Source organism: Coptis chinensis, chromosome 4 (assembly GCF_015680905.1).
Source record: "Coptis chinensis isolate HL-2020 chromosome 4, ASM1568090v1, whole genome shotgun sequence".
In the NCBI taxonomy this organism is placed as follows: Eukaryota; Viridiplantae; Streptophyta; class Magnoliopsida; order Ranunculales; family Ranunculaceae; genus Coptis; species Coptis chinensis.
In genome coordinates, this window is record NC_141459.1 from 93456787 (window position 1) to 93483133 (window position 26347).

General features: G+C 36.0%; 1 protein-coding gene, 1 long non-coding RNA gene and 1 pseudogene across 3 annotated transcripts; all 3 read right to left on the bottom strand.

Moving 5' to 3' along the window:
• Window positions 1-7782: 7782 nt before the first annotated feature.
• Window positions 7783-11407, bottom strand: LOC147505745 (uncharacterized). 2 transcript variants are annotated; one of them, XR_015193457.1, is made up of 6 exons: window positions 10728-11407; window positions 10551-10628; window positions 10390-10449; window positions 9501-10274; window positions 8742-8886; window positions 7783-7906 (listed from the first exon to the last, which is right to left on the bottom strand). It is a non-coding gene; the product is annotated as an uncharacterized LOC147505745 (long non-coding RNA). The 2 variants fall into 2 exon arrangements; XR_015193458.1 differs by having other exon boundaries at window positions 8742-8796; window positions 10728-11405.
• An 11231-nt stretch (window positions 11408-22638) lies between these two features.
• On the bottom strand, window positions 22639-25577 carry LOC147505746 (uncharacterized; annotated as a pseudogene).
• Window positions 23103-23618, bottom strand: LOC147505747 (uncharacterized). Its single transcript, XM_086605619.1, has one exon. It carries the CDS (start codon window positions 23616-23618, stop codon window positions 23103-23105), a length of 516 nt encoding a protein of 171 aa, XP_086461745.1.
• Window positions 25578-26347: the final 770 nt, after the last annotated feature.

Here is a 26347-nt window from a genome sequence, read left to right on the forward strand (position 1 = left end):
ATGTCCATTTCTATGGTAAATCTTGCATAAGACCCAGTCGTCCAACTTCAAATTAACGAAATCAAACCAACAATCAGTCAAAAAGAAAGTGAATAAATAAAAATAAAAATTATTGCTCAACATGCCAGATGAATGTGATATATATAATTAAGCTAGAAGTACATACTTTCATGTCCTTCACACTCATTCTTTGACGAGGGTTCTTACTTTCAAGTCTGTATTCCTGCATGATCCAATTAGTTTTCACGCTGTCCTCCTCTTTTCCCATCTTTATAAAGAACACCAGTGTCTCCCTTGCCCCAAGTTTTATACCATTGCTAAAGATGTCTTTATCTCTTCCTGTAGCTTTCCAATATCCACGTCCAGCACTACGACTTGGACTATTACCTTTAGGATACTTTCGATCCCTCAGTGAGAAAAAGTACCAAGCTGTCTCCCCACATTCACGGGGCATCAACCGGTTCAACATACATAATATTGTGCTTAAAATAATGAATAAATTGAGTATGATCTATATAACAAAGAAGGTTGGAGTGGGTGGACGTGCCACCCCCTAACCATAGTCACTAAAATGTTTTTCTGGAGTGAGTTAATAAGTTTTTTTGAGGTGAGTTTAAAAGTTTTTCTCACCTCACCCACCCACACAAAAAACGCCTCGACTGTTTTTGGGCTGAACTTTTATGGGTTGTTGGGCTCTGGAAACATGAGTATGGGGATGCACATCGGAGGCAATCAATATGCATATTTGTTTGTACCGTACCGGGCAGAGATCTTGCCGTCGAGGAGCTTGAAGGAGTGTGTATCTGTGCCGTTGTATGGCACGGCAAATACTAGTTTAGTAGAAAAAACACGCAAAGAAAACAAAAAAAGTCCAGAGTTAATAACTTATTGGGTTATTTTAGACAAACCCCCTCCCCCCTTCCTTTATAATTGGGAACTAGACATAACCCCTCACTCTAATTTTTTTTAGACATGCCTCCCCACCCCCCCACACCCACACCCACACCCACACTCTTTTAACGCTTGATGCCGGTCCATTAGGTTTGACTCTCATTAGTCCATGTTTCTATTTTTTCTTCCAATAAAATAATAATAATAATAATCTAAAACTCCTATGATGAAATACCGAATATGCTCTCAATGGCCATCAAATATATGAATTAAAAATTTAAACACCCGTTGAGTGCGCTCATCGATTCATGCTTGTTAAATAGTAGAATAGAAAGACTTATTATTTTGTATACGAATTACATACGAAATAGAAATCATTGAAGGCATATTCGTATTTTATCATGGGAGTTTTAGATTATTATTTTTTTATTATTTGGGGGTCTAAAAAACCGTAACTTGTTAGTACCCTAAAATCACTCAAGTTTTACTAAATTGTACGTACTAAAGTTTTTTTTTTTTTTGGACTCGAGATCTCTACAACCGGGTACAGAGATCATCTCTGTAACCGTGTTATCTCATCGTTGATCCGAATCCGAAATGTGTGTGTGTGTGCCTCGATACCTATGTGTACGCTCGAGATGTGTGTGTGTGCGCCGAAATACGAGATATGTGTGTGTGTGGTACATATATCAATCTCTGTACCCGGTTATAGAGGAACCGGTCTCTTTTTTTTTTGCCTAATCGTGTCATGAATTTCCAATTCCTTACAATTCCATACTTTAATTTATAAATGCCCCTACATCCTTAATTTATAAATTTTCACTATGTTCAGTAGAACCTCGATAAGTCAATACGCTAGCTTGAGACCAGGCAAAATCCATTCATTAAGTAGAGTTTTAATTAATCGATAAATTAACAATGATATTAATTAATCAGTAAATTAATAGTTATTAATTTATTCAAATATTTATGGATTTTTAAAGGTTATTCTAGAAATAATTATCTATGGTGTTAGTCGTACCACGGAACCAATTTCACGTAAAGAACTACTGAAGGCGACAATAGTGTTATATAATTTCATTTTGCAACATGAAAACACCACACCGTAACTTTTTAACACGCCTGAGAGATTATGCTGGGAGCAATGGCATCCCATTTCTTCAAAATTGGAGGGAGTGGCGGTGGTCATTGCCCCCATCTCTATTTTATTCTCTATATATAGAGAGTGAAATGGAGGAATAGAGAAAAGATTCTACCACTTGAAATGGAGTGGTTTAAAAACTCAAACGGTCTTGCCACTTCGTGGAATCTAATATGCAATTTTAAACCGCCCATTTTGAAGTGGAGTGGTTTTGCAAAGTCCCCCACCGTGATAACATGGTAATTATGAGAACGATGTAAATTACTACACTACCCCCACTATTTCTATTTTTTATTACGGATGTATCCTATTAGGCGAGGAAGAACAAAAATTTCGGTTAAAAGGCTGAGGGGCAGTTTCGTCTTTTATAAAATGTGGGTTTTCATTCTGCGCTGGTTGAAGTGGCGTGGAATGGTTTTTTTTTTTTTTTTCAAACCGCGCCAGTTAAACTGGCGTAGGATGGTTCAAACCATTGCTTCGACCAAACCTATTCTCTATCCTCATACCACTGTGCTATTGAGGAATAGGGATAAAGGGTGGCTGACCATTGGACTCAGCCTTAGAGATGAGATCCAGCGCTAGACTTAAATTTCACCAAATGACAAACAACATTGAACTAGTGATTATTGGAGAATTTAATTAACAAAATTATTAATTTAGTCTATTGGCCCAAGTCAGAACCAGCAAATTTCATTAGTTAAACTCGACAGTTAACTTATCACGTATTAAATTAACAAGGTTCTACTATAGTCCATCACTCCGGCCACCACATAAGTTAGAAAGTTTGGAGCATGGAATGATGACCTGCTGATCAAACTGCTATACTAGAAGTAAAAAACAAAACTTGAACAAGAAAATAACAGGAAAGTGACCTCTCTTTTTGTCGAATTAGGTGTTATCTGCAAGTGGACTAATAAGAAAAAATAGTCCGACGTGAGTGTAAAAGAAGAAATAAGAAAAAACAATATAAGAGAGCGGATCTCACACAACTTAGTATTGTGGTCTTCCAAAGACAAAACCTCGGCCTGAGGCCCTGAGCCCAAGGATGGTTAAATTGGGGACAATGTTGGTGGATGTGACCTAATGTAGGTCGGTCTGTGGAGAACGGGTGGTCTTATGATGTCTATGAGTTTTCACCCGGCGCTGCATGTGACCCCGACTCAACGTGATGCTGATGTTGCCTCGGGCATAACCACCAGGCTAACCATCCATCATATCAGAATGTCTTTTTGGACTCTAACTTCGTTGGAAACAATAGCATCCAACGAGCAATTAATTATACCGACGTATGAAACGCTTCAATGTACGGTGGAGGAAGAAGCAAATGGATGTACCTATTTTCGAAATAAATGCAGGTAGACCCCATAATTTCTTTAAAAAAAAGAACAAATTATACCGACGACGACGTATGTTAGTGTGTTCCAAATTCCAATTACCCCACATCGGCTAGGGGCACTGGGAAATAAAAGTTGGAATTCAACTTCTTATGACATAGTGGTGTCTATTCTTGCCCGGCCAATCCAAAGGTTTTCAGGTGGCTGGGGACGAAATTGTTACTAGTGTTGCTGGTTGGATCCATTGGTCTAGATATGGAGGGCTAGCCAAAAACTGATACAAATAAACGTTTTTATATAATCTTTCCGACTCTACTAGACTACCATGCTATGATTTATAAGAAACGAAAATTTTAACATTGGTAAATTTACTATATGCAATTTGCAGTAACTTTATAATGATTTCAGACACCAATTCTGCAACAAAATATGCAACTTTTTCGTTGCAAGTTTAGAAATTTCGTCAAGAGTGTGTCTTTCGGACGTTTCGGTGATCATCGATGGGGAAAAAACAACTTAAAAAACCACGTCGTTTGTGTTACTGGGCGCTTTCATCAGTTTTATGTTTGATGGAGTATGATCTAGTGATCTACATTCTACAGTCTACACGTACTATAATTGTCGACCATTCTTATTCAAAATTTCGAGTTTTCCGGCCTTAATTTCAAGTTTTTGAAACTATTTTAGAATAATAATTTTAGAAGGTTAAACAGTTGAACTTAATAAATCCCACTTATCCTACTTAACTACTTAAACTTTTAAAGACGCTACTTATAACAGTTAACATACTAAACTAAAGGCTAAACTGTTGTTTAAGCAAGCTTTAAGCACATTAAAAAAGAAAAGCAATGACAAAAAAAAAAAGGTTTAAGCTGTTCGGGATCGTACTTGTAAATATTCACAGCAACCATTCTACTTGGAGGTAAAGGTTGATTCGTGGCTTTCCTCAGGAGGTAATGTTCTAGGAGTTCAATGTCACTAGGTTTAAATCGTATGCCAACTGGAAAAGATTTCAAGAAACTATTATGAAGAGCACTATAATCAACCACAGTATCATGTTCTTCATCCATTGTACTGTACGTTGAACTAAAAATTAAGAGAAAAAAAATGAAAAAAACTGTAGTCGATACAAAATTTATACCATACAATGCTGGCATTAGAACAAGAACTAGGAAGTGATATTTGAGTGGAATTCCTACTATTACTCAAAGACCTTATCATCAGTCAGTATGGAATGATTAGCCCAGATCTTTTGTTTAACCAAATTGTACAGTAGTAGTAGTACACAAGGAAACGTCATCAATTAATCTCAGCCGTTAATTCAGGTTTTTAGGATGTTTCCGAATGTTGCGAACTGTACTCATCAGCAAAATTGCTCTTTGCGTGAATGTTGGCAAATAATTTGAACTTCGAGCAGTGCAGCTATACTTCCACAGTGCCATACCGTACAAGTGTCCAACAACGTGGAAATAATTTTTTTGGTGAACCAATGTATCTTTGGGCTCCTATTATGATCAAGGTTCTTAGCCCGCCAACTTTTATTCTTAAGCCCCCCAAAATTGTTGTGCTTTTCAAAATATCTCATGCACAATTTGATTGCTAGCGCTTTGAAAAGTTCATGCAATTCTAGATTTTGAAATAAATTTGGAAGTGGAGGAGTGGACATGGCAACAATTGTTTAAATTATTTACATTCTTTCGAATCATTTCAATTTGGTAGCTGACATTTCATGGTGCTAGACTGCTAGCTGTCGTTATTTTGCATAAAACATGTGTTTTTAGGTAGATATAAAATTTATGCAGTGGAAAATAATTTGTAGGCATATCATAGAGTGTATGAGGGGATGCACATAATACTCTCATGAACATTGTAATTGTATTTCTCTCTCTATATATACGGGTCTTTATTGTTACACAAGAAACGTACAACTTCTATAATGCATGCACAATTTCAATTTCTATCTTAATGATCGATCAAATATGCTAGTTGAATTGAAGTATTGGAGGGAATTGAAGTGTTTATTCTTCATAACAAATAAAGGGCTTTGGGAACTCGGTAAAGCTCTAAAATTTGCATATAGATGGTAAAGATGATGGAGGGTATATTGCAGTGAAGTCTAATGAGAGAATTAAAGTGACATGGAACTACTCTCTTCACAACAAATATGCTGATAATTTCATGACCTTTGGCCCACTCAATGTCTAAACATAGATTATTGCGGTTATATAGCCATAACCATAAGTAAATTATATATGCCCTTCCACCCAGGGCGGATGCAGGATTCTCCCCCCGGGGCTCTTAACAATAATTGTAACTAATATTTTTTTTTTGGGTTTTTTTGTTGGGAATAATTATTACTACTAGGTGAGTGCACGTGCTACGCACGTTATGGTTAGTTGTATATAAGTGGCATTAAAAAATGAAATGTTTTTGTTGATGCTTTTGTACTTGTTAATTTTTGATGTTTTTAAGTGGTTCAGGTTGAGAAAAAAGAGTTATGAACAAAGAAAGTTTAGTGAGCACCGACGTCTTGGGTTCTTTCTTTACCAAAAAAAAAAAAAAAAAAAAACTCTTGGACTCTTTCAGTCATTTTTCGTCTTTTGCAGGAATAAATACTTCCAAGTAACACATAGAACTTCTGATTTGACGCCAATCAGTCTCAAATACTCTGTAAAACTCGGGTATGTTTTAAAGTTTAGACAAAGAGGTTAACATGTTGTCCCCAGAAGGAGGGAAGTCTTTTCCTTCAAAATTCTCTATAAGTCGAACTGACGCAACTGTTAACCAAATAAATTAACCGTCCATATAAAAAACAGTTTGAATAAGATTTAAGAAAAACAAACACAACACAGCCAAAGAAAATAATATCTTGACAAATTTTTTAGGTATCACGCGGAAAAAAACACACAACAAACACACTTCCTATTGTAGTATAAAAATTTGTATGAGTCACAAAGAAACTTTATAGAGTCATGTAGTATGCTAGCATAGCGCTCAGTTAGAGTGAAATTGGATCGAAGATGCTAAATCTCTTCCATGGGCAAAGATAATTTTTTATCTATCTCTGCCAATCGTCGTGGTTCTTCATCTTGTATTCTTGTCTCTTCACCAGCAAACTCCAAAGCATCCTGGAAATCCTCATCCACTGTTAGCCATAGCACACTGCAGGGAGCATAACTGTTAGCTGGATTATCACTTCCAAGACCACCACTCCTTCCTGTTCCCGATGCCCAAAGCCCATACCCATTGTGAGCAACAATTATAGTATGGGCAACTCCACATACAACTTGGAGGGGATTAAGAAACTTAGAGCCATATTCATTACATGGAATGTACATAGCAGAGAGCGCATCCCCAACATCAGTCAATGTTGATCCTTTACATACTGCAAAATATAGCCAAATCCATGCCGACTATGTAACGTTCGTTTTGCATCTTTCCTTTCTACAAAGTGAACTCCTCTTTGTATTCTCTGACAATATTCAGAAGGTAGACATATTTTTTGAAAATGAATTTCAAATACTTGATGACAATACAATAGAGGCATGCATGCAAATAAGAATAAATCTAGGTACAAAAAAACTAAGTGATAAAATAATGAGGCTGAATTACATAGGAGAGTTCACCAAAGAAATAAAGCACAAAAAGGCAGTGAAGCTTATATAGCTGCATGCATGACTGCAAAAGTAAGAGATGCATTAGTTTGAAACCCAAGCACTTTGGAAATGATTGGACCATAGAAGATAATGACATTCATCCCTGTAAATTGCTGGAATATCGGAAGAATCAATGTGATGATCAAGCGAGGTCTATATTTTTTCTTCAAGATTGTTTTCCATGTCTGGCCGCTCTAAAAAATCAGTCTATTTACTCCCAACAAATCATACAACTCTTCGACAATGTTATCTGTGGCATGAATATAATGTGAAACAGCAGGGCTAAGAAGAATGAATCTCTCCTTGGTTGCATGTTTTCAGTCAGATGAAGCACTATAACAGTATCCCAAAACTATATAAAAAAAAATGCATAAAAACAACATAACACACAGCCCCTTTGCCCCTCTCCATTCAATTCCACAAAAATAACACATTTTTAACACAATCAAAACCATTAAAATAAATTCAGATAAGGAGGGCCCAACAAACCTGAGACATGGCAGCAAAGAATGCAAATGACATACATATATTTTGCGTATAAATCTGCATATATGTACCTGGTAATCCATACATTAATGTTGTTAGTAACAGATGCCACTAATTTTGTGATTGTATATTTGAAAGGGAGTATATTCAGAGTACTGAACTCACCTTCCATTCATGCATGGATCAGTCAAGGATCTATAGAAATAATCACCAATAATTGATGCAGATGCTTCATTCTTATTTACATCAGAGTGGCTATATACCAATACAGGTGAGATGAAGTTCGAGGAACTAATGGAAGTATTTCCTATAGGAACTTTGTACAGGGAATATCCCTCATAAACAGGCCATCCATAGTTACCACCCTTGGTGATCAGATCCACCTCTTCATATTTTTCCTATATGACAATAAGTGAAGAATTAATAATATATGAGGTGTTGTACGATTTGTTCTTGTAATTGGGATTCACATAAATGAATAAGTATATACTTTCAAGAAAGTTAAAAAGCTAATACTATATTTAACTTAGAATGAGATGAAGTAGGAATAAAGTCTATGGGGAAGCACAACATGGTTTATTTCGAATAAAGAGTTGAGGAATGGTGCAAAGTGATAGTTCAAATTTTCATTAGAAGGGAATGGGGAAAAATAGTGAGCTATTCATCAAATACAATAGTTAAGGTTCTGATGGTGAGAGGTAACCTTTTGATGTGACGAAACAACAACATTGGTATATGTTATCATGACAGACTTAAAGTAAAAGACTGCTAAATTTGGTGTAATGCAGAAGAAGGCGACACTTCTCCCCAGTTAGGCTGCTAACTTTGGTGGCCACTAATTTCCCTCGACTCAAGATTTTAAAGTGGGATACAATTAACGAATAAAATTGAAACAGAAATATCCATTGGGTATCGTACTATATTGTTCATTAACTAATAATTTGAAGATTATAAAGAACAAATACCTTCTCTTAATTAATGGAGCAATATAAGAACTTAAGAAGTGACTTCGGACGCAATACTGTCCCTTTCTTGCTCAGTTGTGTTATGCTAAGAATGTCAAGGCTTTGTTTTAAAGATGAATATGTATCTACATGTATAGCTGTCGAGCTGAGACAGAAACAATTTGATGGTTCCCTTATTTGGTATCTATAGTATGAGTAATATGAGGTTAGCATGCACAATTTACTGGGCAAATCAATTGAGCAACAGTGGAGAAAAAGGGTAATATACCAATAGTAATAGCAGTCGTCATTGTTCTTGACGCTACCGGTAGTTTTCATTGGACCTGACATTTCAATTTGTAGCGGCAAATAAATCCCTCAGAGCAACTGTTATTTTGAGCTACATTTGGCTTCTTATAGTTGTGATCATAAATCTGTAACAGGGTTAGTATGATATATGATATGGATTAACTTTATTTGTAATCATAATAGACTTGAAAGCATCAATGTAAATCAATATTAGTATATATTTGTTTTTTTTTTTTAATTATGTTGAGACAGATAATATAACACATTCATTAGTATTGAATGTCATGTAAAATGGACAACACTTTAATACACAAATAATCAAACCCTCAAAGACCTATTACTCCTATGGATTAACTTCGTCAATATGCTCCCCTTTCTTGACAACAATAGGTTCATTTGCAATTTGGCAAATGATCTAATAGCTTCACAGACTAATAGGAGCCAAACTCCTTTAGTACATACTGATGCCGGCAGACCAATGAAATCTCTTTGGATTATATATATATGTAAGTTCTATTAGTTGTCTCTGTATAAACAAAAAAAAAAAATAATAATAATAACACTATATACAGAACATAACAACATAACAGCAAGAAAAAAGTTCAGTCGGTATAGAGTTCAGTCACTGCAATTTATAGTGGGTTACTGTAGCAAGAACACTATGTACAGATAAGTTTAGTTGGATGAAAGTATGTGACTGTTAAATGGATAATTTTAAATGTGTATACGAAGGACTTACCAGTAAGAGAGCAATGTGATAGAAGATCATGAGCTGGACTTTGTTACTATGTTACACGATCCGAGGACGTCTTTGTAGACGACATTCCTTGTGAAGGTTCTAGAGTAGATTCTTTGTAGACAACATTCCTTGTGAAGGTTCCCAAGTGGCCTCTTATTCTTCATTTTTTTAACAATTTTTTTCATTGTGGTCTTAGGTACACCACGGGAGAGAACAACATAGAACAACATTGTGGTCTTGTGAAGTATCCAAAACATGGTTTGGTAAAGAAGTTCCTAGATGAGGAATGGTCTGTCTCTGTGATTTGTGTATTTGTAAACCAACGTCTAGAAGATTTGGGAACTGTTTCCGAATGAAATTGCACGCTAGCTTGAGATCGTCTGATGATTTAACAAGAATGCGATGTAAGAAGGTCGATTTATCAGCATAACTTTCAGTTAGAATATCAGCATACATGACATTTGGTTGGGAAACACGACAGAGTAGTCTGGTTCTATGAGTGGCTTAATAGACAAAGATAAAGCATATAAGGATCACTGGTGCAAGTAGGACTTATATTCAAATGTAAATGCAAAAAGGAAAAATAGTAATCAGCACAACAGTTAAGAAAAGCATACACATGATGTCATATTTACCTCATCTAAAGTGGTGTTGTGCTGGTCAGAATTCTCCATGCCACAAACTTTCCAAGAAAATGACAAAGGGTTTTTTCTTGATCAAATCAAGGCTCCAGGGCCCCAAGTCCCCAACATTTGCAGTGATGGTATCAATGGCCTGTCACACATATTGTAAGTGTTAGATGGCCGTGGCTACAAAATGCATGCTAATATTTCTGAAAATATTCATCACTGGACCAGGCTCAGCTTCATATTTCATTAAATCAACTTGCCTCCTTTGAAAAAAGGGATTTTCAGTGTTGCATAGCAAGTCGTTCCTTCCAATCTATAATCTACAACCACTCAGCCGAAAATTATCCTTATAATTTTAGAGACAGCTTGTGTAGTAGTAGACGTGCTATAGATATAGAATTAAGAATGTGCAATACTGTACCTTTATTGCTCAGTTGTGTGATGGAAATGCACATAATCCTTCCGATGCTTAATAATGAATAGTTCCAAAGCTTCAATGCTTTGAAGTTACCAGTATATAATAAAAATTTGAGATATGAGCAACAAATAAATCAATCCAATTCAATTAAATAGAAATATAAATATAGTGTACACTTACCCGACTGAAGGCATATTTAGTAAGGGTAACTTTTGTCGAGACTTGTGCATGGTTATGGATGCCATTTTGGACTGTTGAGATAAAACTGATGAAGATATATATACAATCGTGACGGCAGTCAATTGTTTGTACGAATCTCAGCGTATCCTAGTGAAACAGCGACGGAACGTATGGTGTCCTTAAAACCCCCAGATCTGGCCCTGTTTCTCGACATTGCTTGATCATCATTTAAAAAAGACAGTTGTGAGTCTTTTGATAAGAGCCCAAAACTGTAGTTTTAACCCCTTTAACAATATCGCTTTTGACCAATGATTAATAAGTAAGAGTTAGTACTGCTATCGTGTTCTTATGTATTTCAGGCATTGGAGTCGAATATGTGCAGAAATGCGCCCCTTTTGCGAGATAAAGAAGCAAGGGTTGGTTGTTAAGAAGTTCTGTGATTAAATGCCAAGATTCAAGGAGAAAAAGCCTTTTTAAATCCCGATAAAAGCTGAAAAGTCCAAGTCAACGCGGGCAGAAACAACGCGCAAAAGTCAGCAGAACTTCCGAAGGCCATATCTTTGGACTCAGACCTCGGAATTAGGCCTACTTTATGTCAAAACGACCGTCTTGGAAAGAACTTTCCAATAGTCTAAGCCTTGACCCAATCAGAGAAGAAAAAGTAGGCAAAAAGTTCATGGAAGTCAAATCCAGCTGAAAAGGCCTTTGTAGACTAGAGAAATTGGGTTTTGGGCTCAATTTTCCAGCCCAAAACATGGCTCCTCAGCCCATGCACGAAAAAGTGGATCTGGTCTCCTCCATTTGTATGGAGAAGACTTAGATCTTAAGAATAGTTAGATCTATATTAGAAAATGAGGATAGACTCCATTAATTAGTTCCAATAGCTTGTTTTAGATCTAGTTTTTATATTCAATTAATTAGTTTTAGAACAAGGTAGATTATTATTTAGAATCAGATTTAGTTTTTATAATAAAGTATTAGTTCTTCATTTCATTTTAGATTATTGTTTAAATTCTTATTTAGATTTAGTTTTCTTTAATTCATAATTAGTTTGTTTTAATTTGATAAGTAGTTATTCATAATCTTAGTTCTAAATTAGTTTTAATTTTAGTTTTAATTCATTTTGAATCATTATTGTTATTGTTCAAATAGGTTAATAGAGTTTAATACTTATTTAATAATGACTTGTTCTATTTGTTTAATCAAGTTTAGTTTAATTTACATTATGTTTTCCTTTCATTATTTTAGTTTAATTAATCCAATGATATTAGGCTAATTCCCCCATTAGAGAGAGTGATTATGAAACCTAATGAGGAATAGATTGCTTAGTAGAATTATTTTGTTGTGTATGTATTTCAATGAGTTTAGTTTATTGTATGACTTCCAAAATAAGCATATGATAAATTAAACTAGGGATTGTTGTAATTAAGTCGAGAGACTTGATTGTAATAATCATACATGCTAGTAATAATGACTATAGAGATGTAGGTTGTTGCTAGGGATGATAAAGGTTAAGGCTTTAGGTTGAATCGTTGCGTGAAAACCTAAATATGATATCTTTTCAATGAATAATTCGATTCTTGCATGAAACTAGTTATTAGGTGGATTGATTACTCTTCTCTATACTTTCACTTCTATCAAAACCCTATTTTTATTAGTTTAGTTTATTTAGATTTATTTGAATATATAGTATAATCATAGAATAGAAATTTCACATCACACATTACTCTCACCATTATTCTTTGTGTTTGATTAGTTGATTTCGTTTAAGTTTAGAGAGTTAAGAGTGGAACGATTCTGTACTCTATATATTGCATAAATCTATATGTGAGAGTATGAAATAAATAATTGATAAACCGTAAGAATCAAGTTAGAGCAATCTAGTTGAGTTTTTATGGGTTATCATCTTTGCAATGAAAATATTTGATATTGGATGAAAAATAAAGATGGGATCATACCAACTTTAAAAGACCATTTGCAACTGCCGCGATAATGACTTCATATATATTCTCAAGCTCGATTTGTAGAGCAGATACAGCGGGGTACAATATAGTAAGAGAGAAGTTGAACATTCTTGAAAGAGATTCTTGTAGACACAGCGACGACGCCGATAGAAACTTCTAGATTTTAGCCTGAGCATGTGGTTCATGAGAGTTGACTTCTACTTGTAGAAATATTTGATTAATTTGATTGTAGTACACACCTCTAGGTTGATGTCACAGTAATACTTTATAAACATTAGACGTTATATGGGGCAACCCATCTATTGTCACCAGAAACTTCATTATGTAGATAAACAACTCAACTGTCATCACATCTTGGGTATATACCATATGGATCAGTCTTGTGTGTACATTCACTGGTGCAAACCCTTTGGGAAACCTTTTTTTACACAACCCATTTGGTCATGCAAACACACTGAGTATTTAATGCCCACAAGGACCATGGCTAATGTTCTTCATTATTATGTTGTATAACCCTGGGTTGGTCACGGGATCACAAATTTAAACATGTCATATTTTGTCATAATCATCAGGCTTTCTAAGCTTGTCGTTGTCGTTGAATAGTATGAGTATATGAGCGTGGGGTAGACCATATCTTTGAAATTCAATCACATGTATGCATGGAGCAACTCATCCTAAAATACTCTTTTTGAATAAATCTTTTTTTAGTTGGTACTCATATCTGGCCTAATATGTGATATTTACATATATTTAACTGGGCAAATAAGTTGAGATAAAGGTGGTTGGACATTATTAAGTGGCAAATATAAACTATAATCCCTTATCAAAATTCATATTTTCTCTATTTATATAGCAAGGGAAAAGAAGTCACATAGCATGGTATAATTACAAATAATTATATAACTTACAAAATGTGACTGTTTATTAATATTAAGTCATGGGGTTGGTACAAAAAGTATTTTAAATATTGACAACAAAATATTATGAAAACTAAACTAATAGTAGAAATGGAAAACTTACAATGGAACAGTTGACAAAATAAGACAATGCATATCTCTGGATTTTGGAGTTGTACTGCAGTATAATAACTGGTATCGTGTAAAATTGTTCCATTCCTAAGCTACTCCAAAACTACCTTGGATCTTTTGCCTGTACATAATTAATAAATATAACATTAGAATATAACTAAAACAGTAAAAATTAAACAATTGTACAAATAAAAAATAAATAAAATGATATGCTATATAAACAAAAAGGAATCAATTGGCCATATTTCCTAACTAAAGTTAATCTCTTAGTATCTCAAATATGAGTATGTAATAGTTTAGTTGCAATAGCTGGAGTAAGCAAATCAGAATGCATTCATTTTTTACGGAGTTCAAATTTTTTGATGTACTTTTATAGGTAATAATTGATTATGTGTTGTCCAAATATTTTGTTTGTATTGGTTATTCTTAATGTAGGTATTAAATAGCTGGCGGGTTTTTTTGGTCAAGTGTGTTTAGTAGAGGCATTATGCACTAACAACAAGTGAGATAAAGAAAGCAGTAACATTGTAGTCTATAAATGGTTTAAAATGTCTAGTGAAACAACATAGCACCAGTTAATTGCCTTTTTGATATAACAGGTTAATAGTAAATAGGTACTTCACCTAATGCATCATAATATTTAAGGTAATGAGTGATATAATGTCAGCATGGGATTACTTTAATGTCAAAAAGCAAGTTGCATATAAAGGGTTGTAGTTGGTTAGTTAAGATTAACCATTTACCAAATACCGGGGCTATAATAGCATTGCATAATAAATGAATTAAAAAGACAAAATATTAAGTTATTAACTATATTTGTATTAAGGTAATCATGTTATTACTTAGAAAACGAAGCTAAATAATGCAATTATTCATAGAGTAGTTGAAATTGTATACCAAAGGATTAGAAATAGGTAAGAGTAAAAGATTCAAATGGTGATTTCCGTATAATTCTAAACCAATGGACATTAAGTAAACAAATAGCCCATAGAAAACCAATAGACATTAAGTAAACAAATAGTAAATAATTTAGGAAGTACCTTGCTCAAAAGAAACCTTTGTGCAACAATTAAATTATAAAGCAGAGTAAATCGGCATATACGACATTTCTTGTGTAAAACCCGCTTAACCCAGGTAGAACTCCTTTTTTAACCAAAAGTTTGGTTGCATTTCTCGAGACTCCTCTTGACATAGCAACATATAATTGGCCATGATTGAAAACATGATTGGGCAAATATATACCAACATGTGGTATTGTCTATCCTTATGACTTGTTAATAGTGAGAGCAAAACTTAAGCGAATGGGAAACTGCTTCTTGTCAAAACAAAAGGTCTTCTGATGTCGGCTGAAGATTTTATCGGAATTCGAGGTAGAAAAGCTGGTCTTCCAAAGAAACTACCAGTCATTATTTCTACATATATCATATTACCATAAAATCCTCGACATAACAATCGTGTTTCATTGCATAATCCATTTTTTGGGTTAAGATTTCGCAATAATATAATAGGACAGGCAAGTTTAAGAATAAGTTTGTGAGGAGGCAAACCACCAGGAGATATAGAATTAAGGAACTCCTCTGGGTATAACTGCTGAACATCACTTTCAACTGAATCGAAAGAAAAACTTGTAAAACTTGACGATGGGAATAGGCTGATAATTTCATCATTAACTTTGTCGACGTCCTCATTTGTAGGAGTAATGATTGCTCGTTCCATCATATACGCATCATCTAGTACATGATCTTGCAAATTTGGGAAGACAAAATCGATTAATTGAAATAAAGATTGATCATCTTGCCATGGAATGACCATGTCATCAGGGATCTTGATCATGTCATTTGTAGTATATGTTTCAGAACCATCACCGATCCGCATAAGTAGATCTGAAAATGATGGATCATTTCTTGCTCGCATGTTCTCTATTAGGTGAATAAATTCAATACTTTCACAGATTGGAGAACTTGGTAAGGAAGCATCTAATATTTGAGATCTGCTTCCATATGGGACAACAGGCGGTGTTTGATGAAAGTCTCCACCTAAAACAAAGACCTTTCCACCAAAGGGCAGCTCAACTCCAGTAAGATCTTGTAGACACCCCATTTTTGCACCCCAGGCATAATTCATTCACGATTTTGTCTTGAATTAAATTTGATCATATAAGGTGATTTGCTTTCTAGAGTCTTTATTTCAACATCAAATTTCTTTCTTTTCATCTTATTTTAGCATCTTTAGACTCTCCTCATCATGTTCTAGCTATGGCTAAAGTTTCGTTGCTTTCTAAGTTTTGAGCTGAAAATGACCAAAATGCCCCAGTAACCCTTTGGAGCCCAAATCTCATTTTTTCCACTCTTTCTTTGGATGAGATTATTTCATATTTGAATTCCCCTTGAAAAATCCTTCGAAATGAGTACAAGCTTGCCTAGTTTCCTTTTGGATTTCAGAAACCCTAATCTTACCTTGTCCCGTTCCAGCCCGTTGTGCGCGCTGTTCAGTACAATATATTATTGGAGTAAGATTTCGACCCAAGGGTATTTTTAAGAGTTCCTGGGCTTTCCTAATGGATTCATGAACAACTTTTGTGAAGAAGAGTTTGCCTAATTTTGACCCGGTCAAAGAGAATTTGCAGCATTGAAAATATGGCCAAAAATGGGCTTTTTTGTGGATTTTGGACCCGTGCTCGTGGGCTGTGGATCCAGCTCGAGTTGTACCTTTTCATTAGGGTTTCTAGCCCATTTTTCAAGCTTTCAAAACCCTAGAGAACCTTCTTTTATTGTTTGATTTGATTTGATCCCTAAAATCAAGAATATTCTAGAGAATATGCCATTTTGGAGCCAAGTTTGGAAACTTTGGATTGTGGGCTCATTAAGAACGTATAGGGTTTGTTTGTTTGCCCTAATCCATCAAAAAGATCCAAAAACCAAGGGCCAAGATCGTACCCCTTATCCCACCTCTTGAATCAAGGGCCAGATTTAGGAGGTACAACCAAAAAGATATCAAGCCATTGTATTTTTCTTCATCAACACTCAGCCATTGGATCAAACTCATTACCATATTTGAATCCATCCCAAAAAGCTATAAATATGGGTCTCATTCACCCATAAAAAAAACATCTGGAGCTAGGAATTCGGAGTTAATAATCTGGACCTAGTTATTCAGAGCTAATAGCCTTCTTTTCTTCAGTGTTCTTCATTTTTTTTGTGTTCTAGTTCTTCATTTTAGCCTTCTTTTCTTCTCGCCAATCTTGAGTCGAAACTTCTTTTCACCAAAAGTTATTTTTTTCCTCAAATCACCTGTTTTAATCCAAAAATCACAGTTGTCAATTCAAGATCAAGTTTATCATCAATCAATCGATCAATCTACAATCAAGTATGAGGCAACATTCCAAACAAGGTGACATCTTTATTTTCTCTTTTATTTTAATTAGTATTGCATATTAGGATTATTTGTTTTTTTAGTTTTACTATAGCATATAGTCATTTGCTTTTAAATAATTTAGTGAAGATCATGCAATTTGGTAATAAAATTTCAAGCTTTCTTCATTCACCTATCTTAACACATTACACCTCAATAGAAGTAAGGTTGGTTTTTACCAGGCGAGTGTGGGTGCCTAACACCTTCCCACATCGTACCTTGACTCCCGGAACCCAATAATCATCTAGTTTTGAAGGCTAGTCCTTCACATAGGTTGTACTCAACTTTTCCTTAATAAAGTTAGTGGCGACTCTAAAATCAATTGCATAGACCTAGGTACACATTTTTGTGCGTACAGGTTTTTTTGCACCCCATTTTTAATATGGCGGAACCCTAATCAAGATGGCGGAAGAGGACAGAGAGAAGACCTTGTTTATCACCCCATAGGGGACCTTTTGCTACAAAGTTATGCCATTTGGTTTGAAGAATCTGCGGGAGCTACGTATCAAAGGGCCATGACTGCTTTACTCCACGACATGATGCATGTGGAAGTAGAAGTGTATGTGGATGATATGATTGTTAAGTCATGGAGTCGAGACGACCACTATGTGAATCTGAAGAAGTTGTTTGAACGGCTTCGTAAGTTCAAGTTACGGTTAAATCCTCAGAAGTGTGTTTTTGGAGCCACATCCGGAAAGTTGCTTAGTTTCATGGTTAGCAAAAAGGGCATTGAAGTTGATCAGGCTAAGGTCAAAGCCATTGTCTTAGCCATTGTGTTCTTCATTTTTTCTTTATAGTTCTTCATTTTAGCCTTCTTTTCTTCTCATCGATCTTGAGTAGAAACTTCTTTTCACCAAAAGTTGTTTTTTCCTCAAATCACATGTTTCAATCCAAAAATCACAGTTGTCAATTCAAGATCAAGTTTATCATCAATCAATCGATCAATCTACAATCAAGTATGAGGCAACATTCCAAACAAGGTGACATCTTTCTTTTCTCTTTTATTTTAATTAGTATTGCATATTAGGATTATTTGTTTTTTAGTTTTACTATAGCATATAGTCATTTGCTTTTAAATAATTTAGTGAAGATCATCTAATTTGGGAATAAAATTTCAAGCTTTCTTCATTCACCTATCTTAATACATTACACCTCAATAGAAGTAAGGATGGTTTTACCAGGCGAGCGTGGGTGCCTAACACCTTCCCACATCGTACCTTGACTCCCGAACCCAATAATCATCTAGTTACGATGTGGGAAGGTGTTAGGCACAAAAATGTGTACTCAGGTCTATGCAATTGATTTTAGAGTCGCCACTAACTTTATTAAGGAAAAGTTGAGTAAAACCTATGTGAAGGACTAGCCCTCGAAACTAGATGATTATTGGGTTCGGGAGTCAAGGTACGATGTGGGAAGGTGTTAGGCACCCACACTCGCTTGATAAAAACCAGCCTTACTTCTATTGAGGTATAATGTATTAAGATAGGTGAATGAAGAAAGCTTGAAATTTTATTACCAAATTAGATGATCTTTTACTAAATGATTTAAAAGCAAATGACTATATGCTTTAGTAAAACTAAAAAAAAAAAAAATCCTAATATGCAATACTAATTAAAATAAAAGTGAAAAGAAAGATGTTATCTTGTTTGGAATGTTGCCTCATACTTGATTGTAGATTGATCGATTGATTGATGATAAACTTGATCTTGAATTGACAACTTTGATTTTTTTTTATTGAAACAGGTGATTTGAGGAAAAAACAACTTTTGGTGAAAAGAAGTTTCTACTCAAAATCGACGAGAAGAAAAAAGGCTAAAATGAAGAACTAGAAAGAAAAAATGAAGAACACTGAAGGAAAGAAGGTTATTAGCTATGAATAACTAGGTCCAGATTATTAACTCCGAATTCCTAGCTCCAGATGTTTTTTATGGGTGAATGAGACCCATATTTATAGCTTTTGGGCGTGGATTCAAATATGGTAATGAGTTTGATCCAATGGATGAGTACTGATGAAGAAAAATCCAATGGTTTGATATCTTTTTGGTTGCACCTCCTAAATCTGGCCCTTGATTCAAGAGGTGGGATAAGGGGTGCGATCTTGACCCTTGGTTTTTGGATCTTTTAGATGGATTAGGGCAAAAAATCAAGCCCTACACGTCCTCAATGAGCCCATAATCCATGGTTTCCAAACTTGGCTCCAGAATGGCATATTCTCTAGAATATTCTTGATTTCTGGGATCAAATCAAATAAAACAGATAAGGAAGGTTCTCTAGATTTTTGGAGGCTTGAAAAATGGGCTAGAAATGAAAAGGTCCAACTCAAGCTGGATCCACAGCCCACGAGCACAGGTCCAAAATCTACAAAAAAGCCCATTTTGACCATATTTTCAATATTGCAAATTCTCTTTGACCGGATCAAAATTAGGCAAACTCTTCTGCACAAAAATTGTTCATGAATCCATTAGGAAGGCCCATGAACTCTTAAAAATACCCTTGGGTCGAAATCTTTCTCTAATAATGTATTGCACTGAACAACGCGCACAACGGGCTGAAAGAGGATAAGGCAAGATTAGGGTTTCTGAAATCCAAAAGGAACCTAGGCAAGCTTGTACTCATTTCGAAGGATTTTTTAAGGGAAATTCAAATATGAAATAATCTCATCCAAAGAAAGAGTGTAAAAAACGAGATTTGGGCTCCAAAGGGTTACATGGGTATTTTGGTCATTCTCAACTCAAAACTCAGAAAGCAACGAAACTTCAGCCATAGCTAGAACATGATGAGGAGAGTCTAAAGTCGCAAAAAGAAGATGAAAAGAAAGAAGTTTGATGTAGAAAAGAAGACTCTAGAAAGCAAATCACCTTATATGATCAAATATAATTCAAGGCAAAATCGTGAATGAATTATGCCTGGGGTGCAAGAATGGGGTGTCTACAGTTGCCCCTCTTTGGCGGAGGTTGCTTACAATGGAATGGCAAAGCCATGGAGACACACCATTTTTGCCAAGCTCCACCCAAAGGATCTCATGCAATTTTTGAAAGAGGGCATTTCCCTGGATATTTGAAATCCTTAATTTTTTTTAAGTTGTTTGTGAAAGCATAGTTGAAAATGGTTGTCACTCAAGAGAGGATGGTATCGTACCTTACAAATGTGTGTTTTACGTCTTATATTTTTTCAGTAGTCAACCAAAGTATCACACCTTCTAATGCGTGTATTTTACGTCTTACATTACATCAGTGTGTACTAGGATAGTGGCGCTTAGGCCAAAAAATGGTGATGGATAAGGATGAACAACCAACCCTTTATTCCTTTTAGGTCTTGACCTCTTGTCTTTATTCCTGTTTCGTCATTTTTTAGCTAGGAAAGACCAATGTAGTCAAGGCGCGCGCCTAGGCGCGCTTAAAGCGCAAGGCGCACTTTTAGTGCCTCGCCTGGACCAAGGCGCGAGAGGTAACATAAGGCGTGCGTTTTTTGTGTTTTTTGCTTTTTGTCGAGGCCTTGAGCATTTGAAAGGCGCCTTATCAACTTTTACAGTTTTTGTTTTTTTTTTACAATTTTTGCTATACGTGACACATTTACACTCGATCCAATTGTTGTATGATATAAGAAATTGTACAAATTTAGTAAGTTTCATTGTGGAGTACACTTTAAACTTAATTTTGACTAGTTTTTGTTAGGTTGTATGGATTGAGAGAAGACACAAAAATGGATTAAATTTTAAATGAAGTTTTACGGGATTCTAAAATTTAATCACGTGTTCTATTTTATGAAGAACTCATTTGGCTCAATTCGATCGGTTCATTATTTTAGTTTATTGAAGTTGAGCTAGATTGTATCGAGAGATACGAGTTTTATTTTTCTCTTTACTTATTGCTTAAGATTTTTCTTTTAAATGACTACAATGGTTTTATGTTTACAATCACATACAATTAATTTTAAAGTTTGGCTAAGCAAATAAGTGATAATTCATGTCATATTTAATATTTATTTTATTTTTTATTTGATATATCTATTTTTTTATTACTACGTGCCTCACTTCAATTAGGCGTGCGCCATGCCTCGCGCCTTGCGCCTTAGGTGCTCTTTAACGCCTTTTACTACACTGGGAAAGACAACCAACTAAGCACTGACCGCCTTTGCTAGGCAAACTCTAAGATATGCAAGCCGAACCATATATAAGGCACATGATCAGGAAGAGAAAAACACAAGTATTCAGAAGCCATACCTTTGCCGCTACCGCCCAACCATGCCCTATATATAAACAGGACCAAAGGAGGAAAAAACATGCCTTGCCAATGTCCAGCAAGCCAATAAAGCACCACACGCGGTAAGCCAATTCTTTTTATTATTTTTTTTAATTTCTTTCTCATATAATACAAGTTAACTTACATGCAAATCCTCATGCTATATAAACAAGGTGGGAGTAGGAAATCATACCTGTTGACCGTCCAAGCAAAACACAGTAAGAAAGTGACTATGGTGTCGCCATGCTGATGCCTGCCAATGGTAAGCTCAAACTCTGTGATTCAAATCTCACTTAATTACCTGATTTGCCAATGGTAGCAATTATTCTTTCACTTTTCACTGCACTTTTGGAATTTGTAGTTATGGATGGCACTTGAACTTTAAGAAAACAGTTTCTTGGCAAAGATTAGGCGCGGGCATTATTTCTCTCCATGACAGGTTAGTATAATATATACATGATGTACATAAAACAATAATACAACTATGTTATTAGTGGAATATGCATGAGTGGTTAGAAAAAACGCATGAAACTGATTAATGAAATGGCATGGTTTATTTTGGATATATTGCTTCAGAATCCTCTATGTAATGTTAACCTAGATTCTTCATTATCAGCCATCCAAAACAAACCAAGTTTTTTGAAAACAAAATATTTTTTTTAATATTTTTTTTTGAAATTCATTTTGAAAACAATGGCAAACAAAACATTTTTTTATCCACAGAACAAAAAACACCGCAAATGATTGAATAATAAGTGAAGGTGGGGGAACGAGTTACCGACAAGAAGATCCTCACGAGAACGACCTCAGGATAGGAGTATGATTAATCTTAGCACCTAAAAGTAGTAAGCAGACACCACCCTTTTCCCTATCTGATTGCATGACCTCCACTATATGCTGAAAACCAACCATAAATCCTTTCCACCACTCAAAATGATCATAAAGTAAGCATAGGACAACTTCTTAGAGACACTTCTGAAAACATTCCTTCCGCCCCGATAACCTCCTCGACCGGATCACACCAGATCGGTGTATCCTCCAATGCCAACTTTTTTTTTTTTTTTTTTTTACCTTGAACATTTCTCAACTAGGAGACATAGTGGATCTAAAGGTCAAGAGCGGACTTTCATGGGACTATAATGTAGGCTTAGGTAGTGGGTTAAGAGAATAAGAGATATATATATATATATATATATATATATATATATATATATATATATATATATATATATATATATATATATATATATATATATATATATATATATTTTTTATATATAAGGTAGAACTTGTCACGAAAAGAAAATGATAAAACATCCTAAACCTCATATGAACCGCCCCTTGAATTGATTTGTACTGCCCCTTGCATGATTTTTTTTTTAGTTTCTCTTGGGGGTAACCATTGGGATAATCATAGTATATTATAGATTAGAACCATGGTAGATACTTAACGATCAATAATTGATGATGAAGATGATTTTCCTAATCATGACAAGTTTTATAAAATGGGATTGGGGTATCTATGGGTAGGCTAAGGGTAAATCTGGTTTCCTAAAGGACATAGGTCAAATCGTGGGGATGAAAAAATAGGCTAAGGCTCAAAATGGCTTCTAGAGGAAACATAAGACATTGGGTGGGCTTGTTAGGCTAATATATCGGGTAAAAATGGCCTGTCCCATCATCTCTCCAAGATTTCCACTATACTCTTTGTCTAAAAAAAACAAGGTTGGGTCACGAAAAATACCTCTTTAATTGGTCGACATTGGTAGGATTTGAGAACTCAACACCATCAAGATCCGTGAGGATCACATCTTTCCTAGGTAGAATCTTCTTAATAATGAAGGGGACCTCCCAATTAGGTATGAACTTCCCTCGTGGGTCTGGCAGATGTTTAGGCCTAATTTCTTTCAGAACCAAATACCCTTCCTTCAAATCTCTCAGACGAACTTTCTTATTAAATGCTCGGGCGATTCTCTGCTGGTAAGCTCGTGCATGAGCTGTAGCTTTAAGTCGCTTTTCTGTGATTAGGTTCAAAGATTCCACTTTGGCTTGGATCCATTCCTCCTCTGAACTGGCATCCTCCTGCAAAACGTGTAGAGTAGGCATTTCTACTTCTGCTGGCAAAACGGCCTCCATTCCATAGACTAGTGCATAGGGAGTAGACCCTGTGGCTGTACGAAACAAAGTTCGATAAGCCCATAGTGCATATGGTAACTTCTTGTGCCAGTCTTTGTATGTCTCGGTCATCTTCTCTACAATCTTGACAAATGTCTTGTTTTCCGCTTCAACTGCCCCATTAATCTGAGGTCTGTAGGGTGAAGACAAATGTCGCTGAATTTTGAACTATTGTAGTATAGCATTAAACTCCTTCCCCTTGAAGCATGTACCATTATCAGTGATAACCTCATGTGGTATCCCATACCGGCAAATAATGTTGGTGCGCAAGAACTACGCCACATTCAATGCCGTAACACTACTTAAAGATATAGCTTCGACCCATTTAGTGAAGTAATCAATGGCAACAAGGACAAAGCTGTGTTCGTTGGATGCTGAAGGATTTAACTTGCAAATGACATAGAGCCCCCAAACAGAGAAGGGCCAAGGCGCAGAAAATGGGTTTAACTTGACAGGCGGTGTGCGCATCAAATTCCCGTGAATCTGACACTTTCTAACGTACTTGCAACAATTTGTCTCCATAGTTGTCCAATAGTATCCCAGTCTCATGATCTTCTTAGCTAACATATGCCAACTCATGTGAGGGCAACAAATTCCTTCATGTATTTCAGTCATAACTGTCTGAGCTTCATTCTCATTCAAGCATCTGAGTAAAATCCCATTGTACGACCTCTTGTATAGAACATCTCCACATATGATAAACTGGCAAGCTAAAAGCCGAAGTGATCGTTGTTCTCTTTTAGTCAGACCATTAGGGAGTCGTTGATGCTGAAGATACTCACGAATGTCGTGGTACCATGGCTCTCCATCAGAGGACTCAGCTGCTACACCAATAGCAAAGCAATAAGCTGGCTCACTTTGTGATATAATCTCGATTGGCCTAAATGTTTCACCTTCCGGAATCTTGAGCATATAGGCTAAAGTAGCCAAAGCATTGGCAAAGCTATTGCCTTTCCGCCGAAGGTGAGTGAAAGTAATACGGTCGAACTTGCTAACCAGTTCTCTCAAGCACTTGTGATAAGAAAGGAGGTTGGCATGCTTAACTTTCCATTCTTTTGTGATTTGGCTGATAATTAGCAAGGAGTCTCCAAAAACATCAATCTCCTTTATATGGAGCTGTAGTGCAGCTCGAAGTCCAGCAATACAAGCCTCATACTCTGCCATATTATTGGTGCACTCAAACTCGAGTCTGATAGAAACATGTGTACATACTCTTTCGGGGGAAATAAGAACTGCCCATACTCCATTTCCAGATTGATTCATAGCCCCATCAAAATATAGAGTCCACTGTGGTTCTACTAATTCCGTGTCTGGCTCAACTGCAAGAATATACTCATTTGGGAACTCGGTCCTGAGCAGCTGATAATCAGGCAAAGGGTGTGCTGCTAGGTGATCTGCCAATGCCATTCCCTTGATAGATTTTTGTGTGACATAAGTAATCTCGAACTTTGCCAAAAGCAGCTACCAATGTGAGGTTCGGCCAGTGATCATAGGCTTCTCCATCAGGTACTTGAGCGGATCTATTCTTGACAATAACAATACTGAATATGCAAGCATGTAGTGTCTAAGACGTTATGTTGCCAAAACTAGTGCCAGACATGTCTTCTCAATAGGAGTGCAGTTTACTTCATACTTGTGGAGACACTTGCTCAAATAGTAAATAGCTCGCTCAACTCTACCTGTCCCATCATGTTGTCCAAGCACTACTCCTATAGAAGTCTCTGTGACAGAGATGTAAAGTAACAATGGTTTGCCAGGGGTAGGGGGAACAAGTACCGGCAGCTTTAACAAATATTGCTTAATCTTGTTGAACGCCCGTTGACACTCCTCATTCCATTCCTTAGGTTGATCTTTCCTTAGCAACTTGAAGATAGGCTCACAAATGGGTGTGAGCTGTGCAATGAATCTGCTGATATAATGAAGTCGCCCTAAGAATCCTTTTACTTCCTTCTCCATAGCGGGTGCATGCATTTCCACAATGGCTTTGACCTTAGCCTAATCAACTTTAATGCCCCTTTTGCTAACCATGAAACCAAGCAACTTTCCGGACGTGGCTCCAAAAACACACTTCTGAGGATTTAACCGTAATTTGAACTTACGAAGCCGTTCAAACAACTTCTTCAGATTCACATAGTGGTCGTCTCGACTCCATAACTTAACAATCATATCATCCACATACACTTCTACTTCCACATGCATCATGTCGTGGAGTAAAGCAATCATGGCCTTTTGATACGTAGCTCCCGCATTCTTCAAACCAAATGACATAACTTTGTAGCAAAAGGTCCCCCATGGGGTGATAAATGAGGTCTTCTCTCTGTCCTCTTTCGCCATCTTGATTTGGTTATATCCAGAGAATCCGTCCATGAATGATAGTAGTTCATGACCAGCAGTGTTATCGACCAGAATATCAATACTAGGCAACGGGAAGTCATCCTTCGGGCTTGCCTTATTAATATCTCTGTAATCAACGCACATTCTTACTCGACCATCTTTCTTAGTGACTGGGACGATGTTAGCCAATCAAGTAGGATAGTGAGTAACCATAAAAAAACTAGCATTGTATTGCTTGATTACTTCCTCTCTAATCTTCAGCATCCATTCCGGTCTAAGCCTCCTCAGTTTCTGCTTAACCGGTTTCTTTTATGGAGATAGTGGCAACTTGTGAACTACTATACTGGTGTCCAGCCCCGGCATATCATCATAGGACCAAGCAAACACATCTTTGTATTCCTTTAGCAATTCAATCAGGTTTCTGCGCTCAGAGAAGGTTAGAGTTGTATCAATCTTCACATTGCATG

Excerpts from the sequence above, each read along its gene's own strand:
- LOC147505747 (XM_086605619.1), bottom strand. The coding sequence starts at position 23,618 with ATGACCGAGACATACAAAGACTGGCACAAGAAGTTACCATATGCACTA.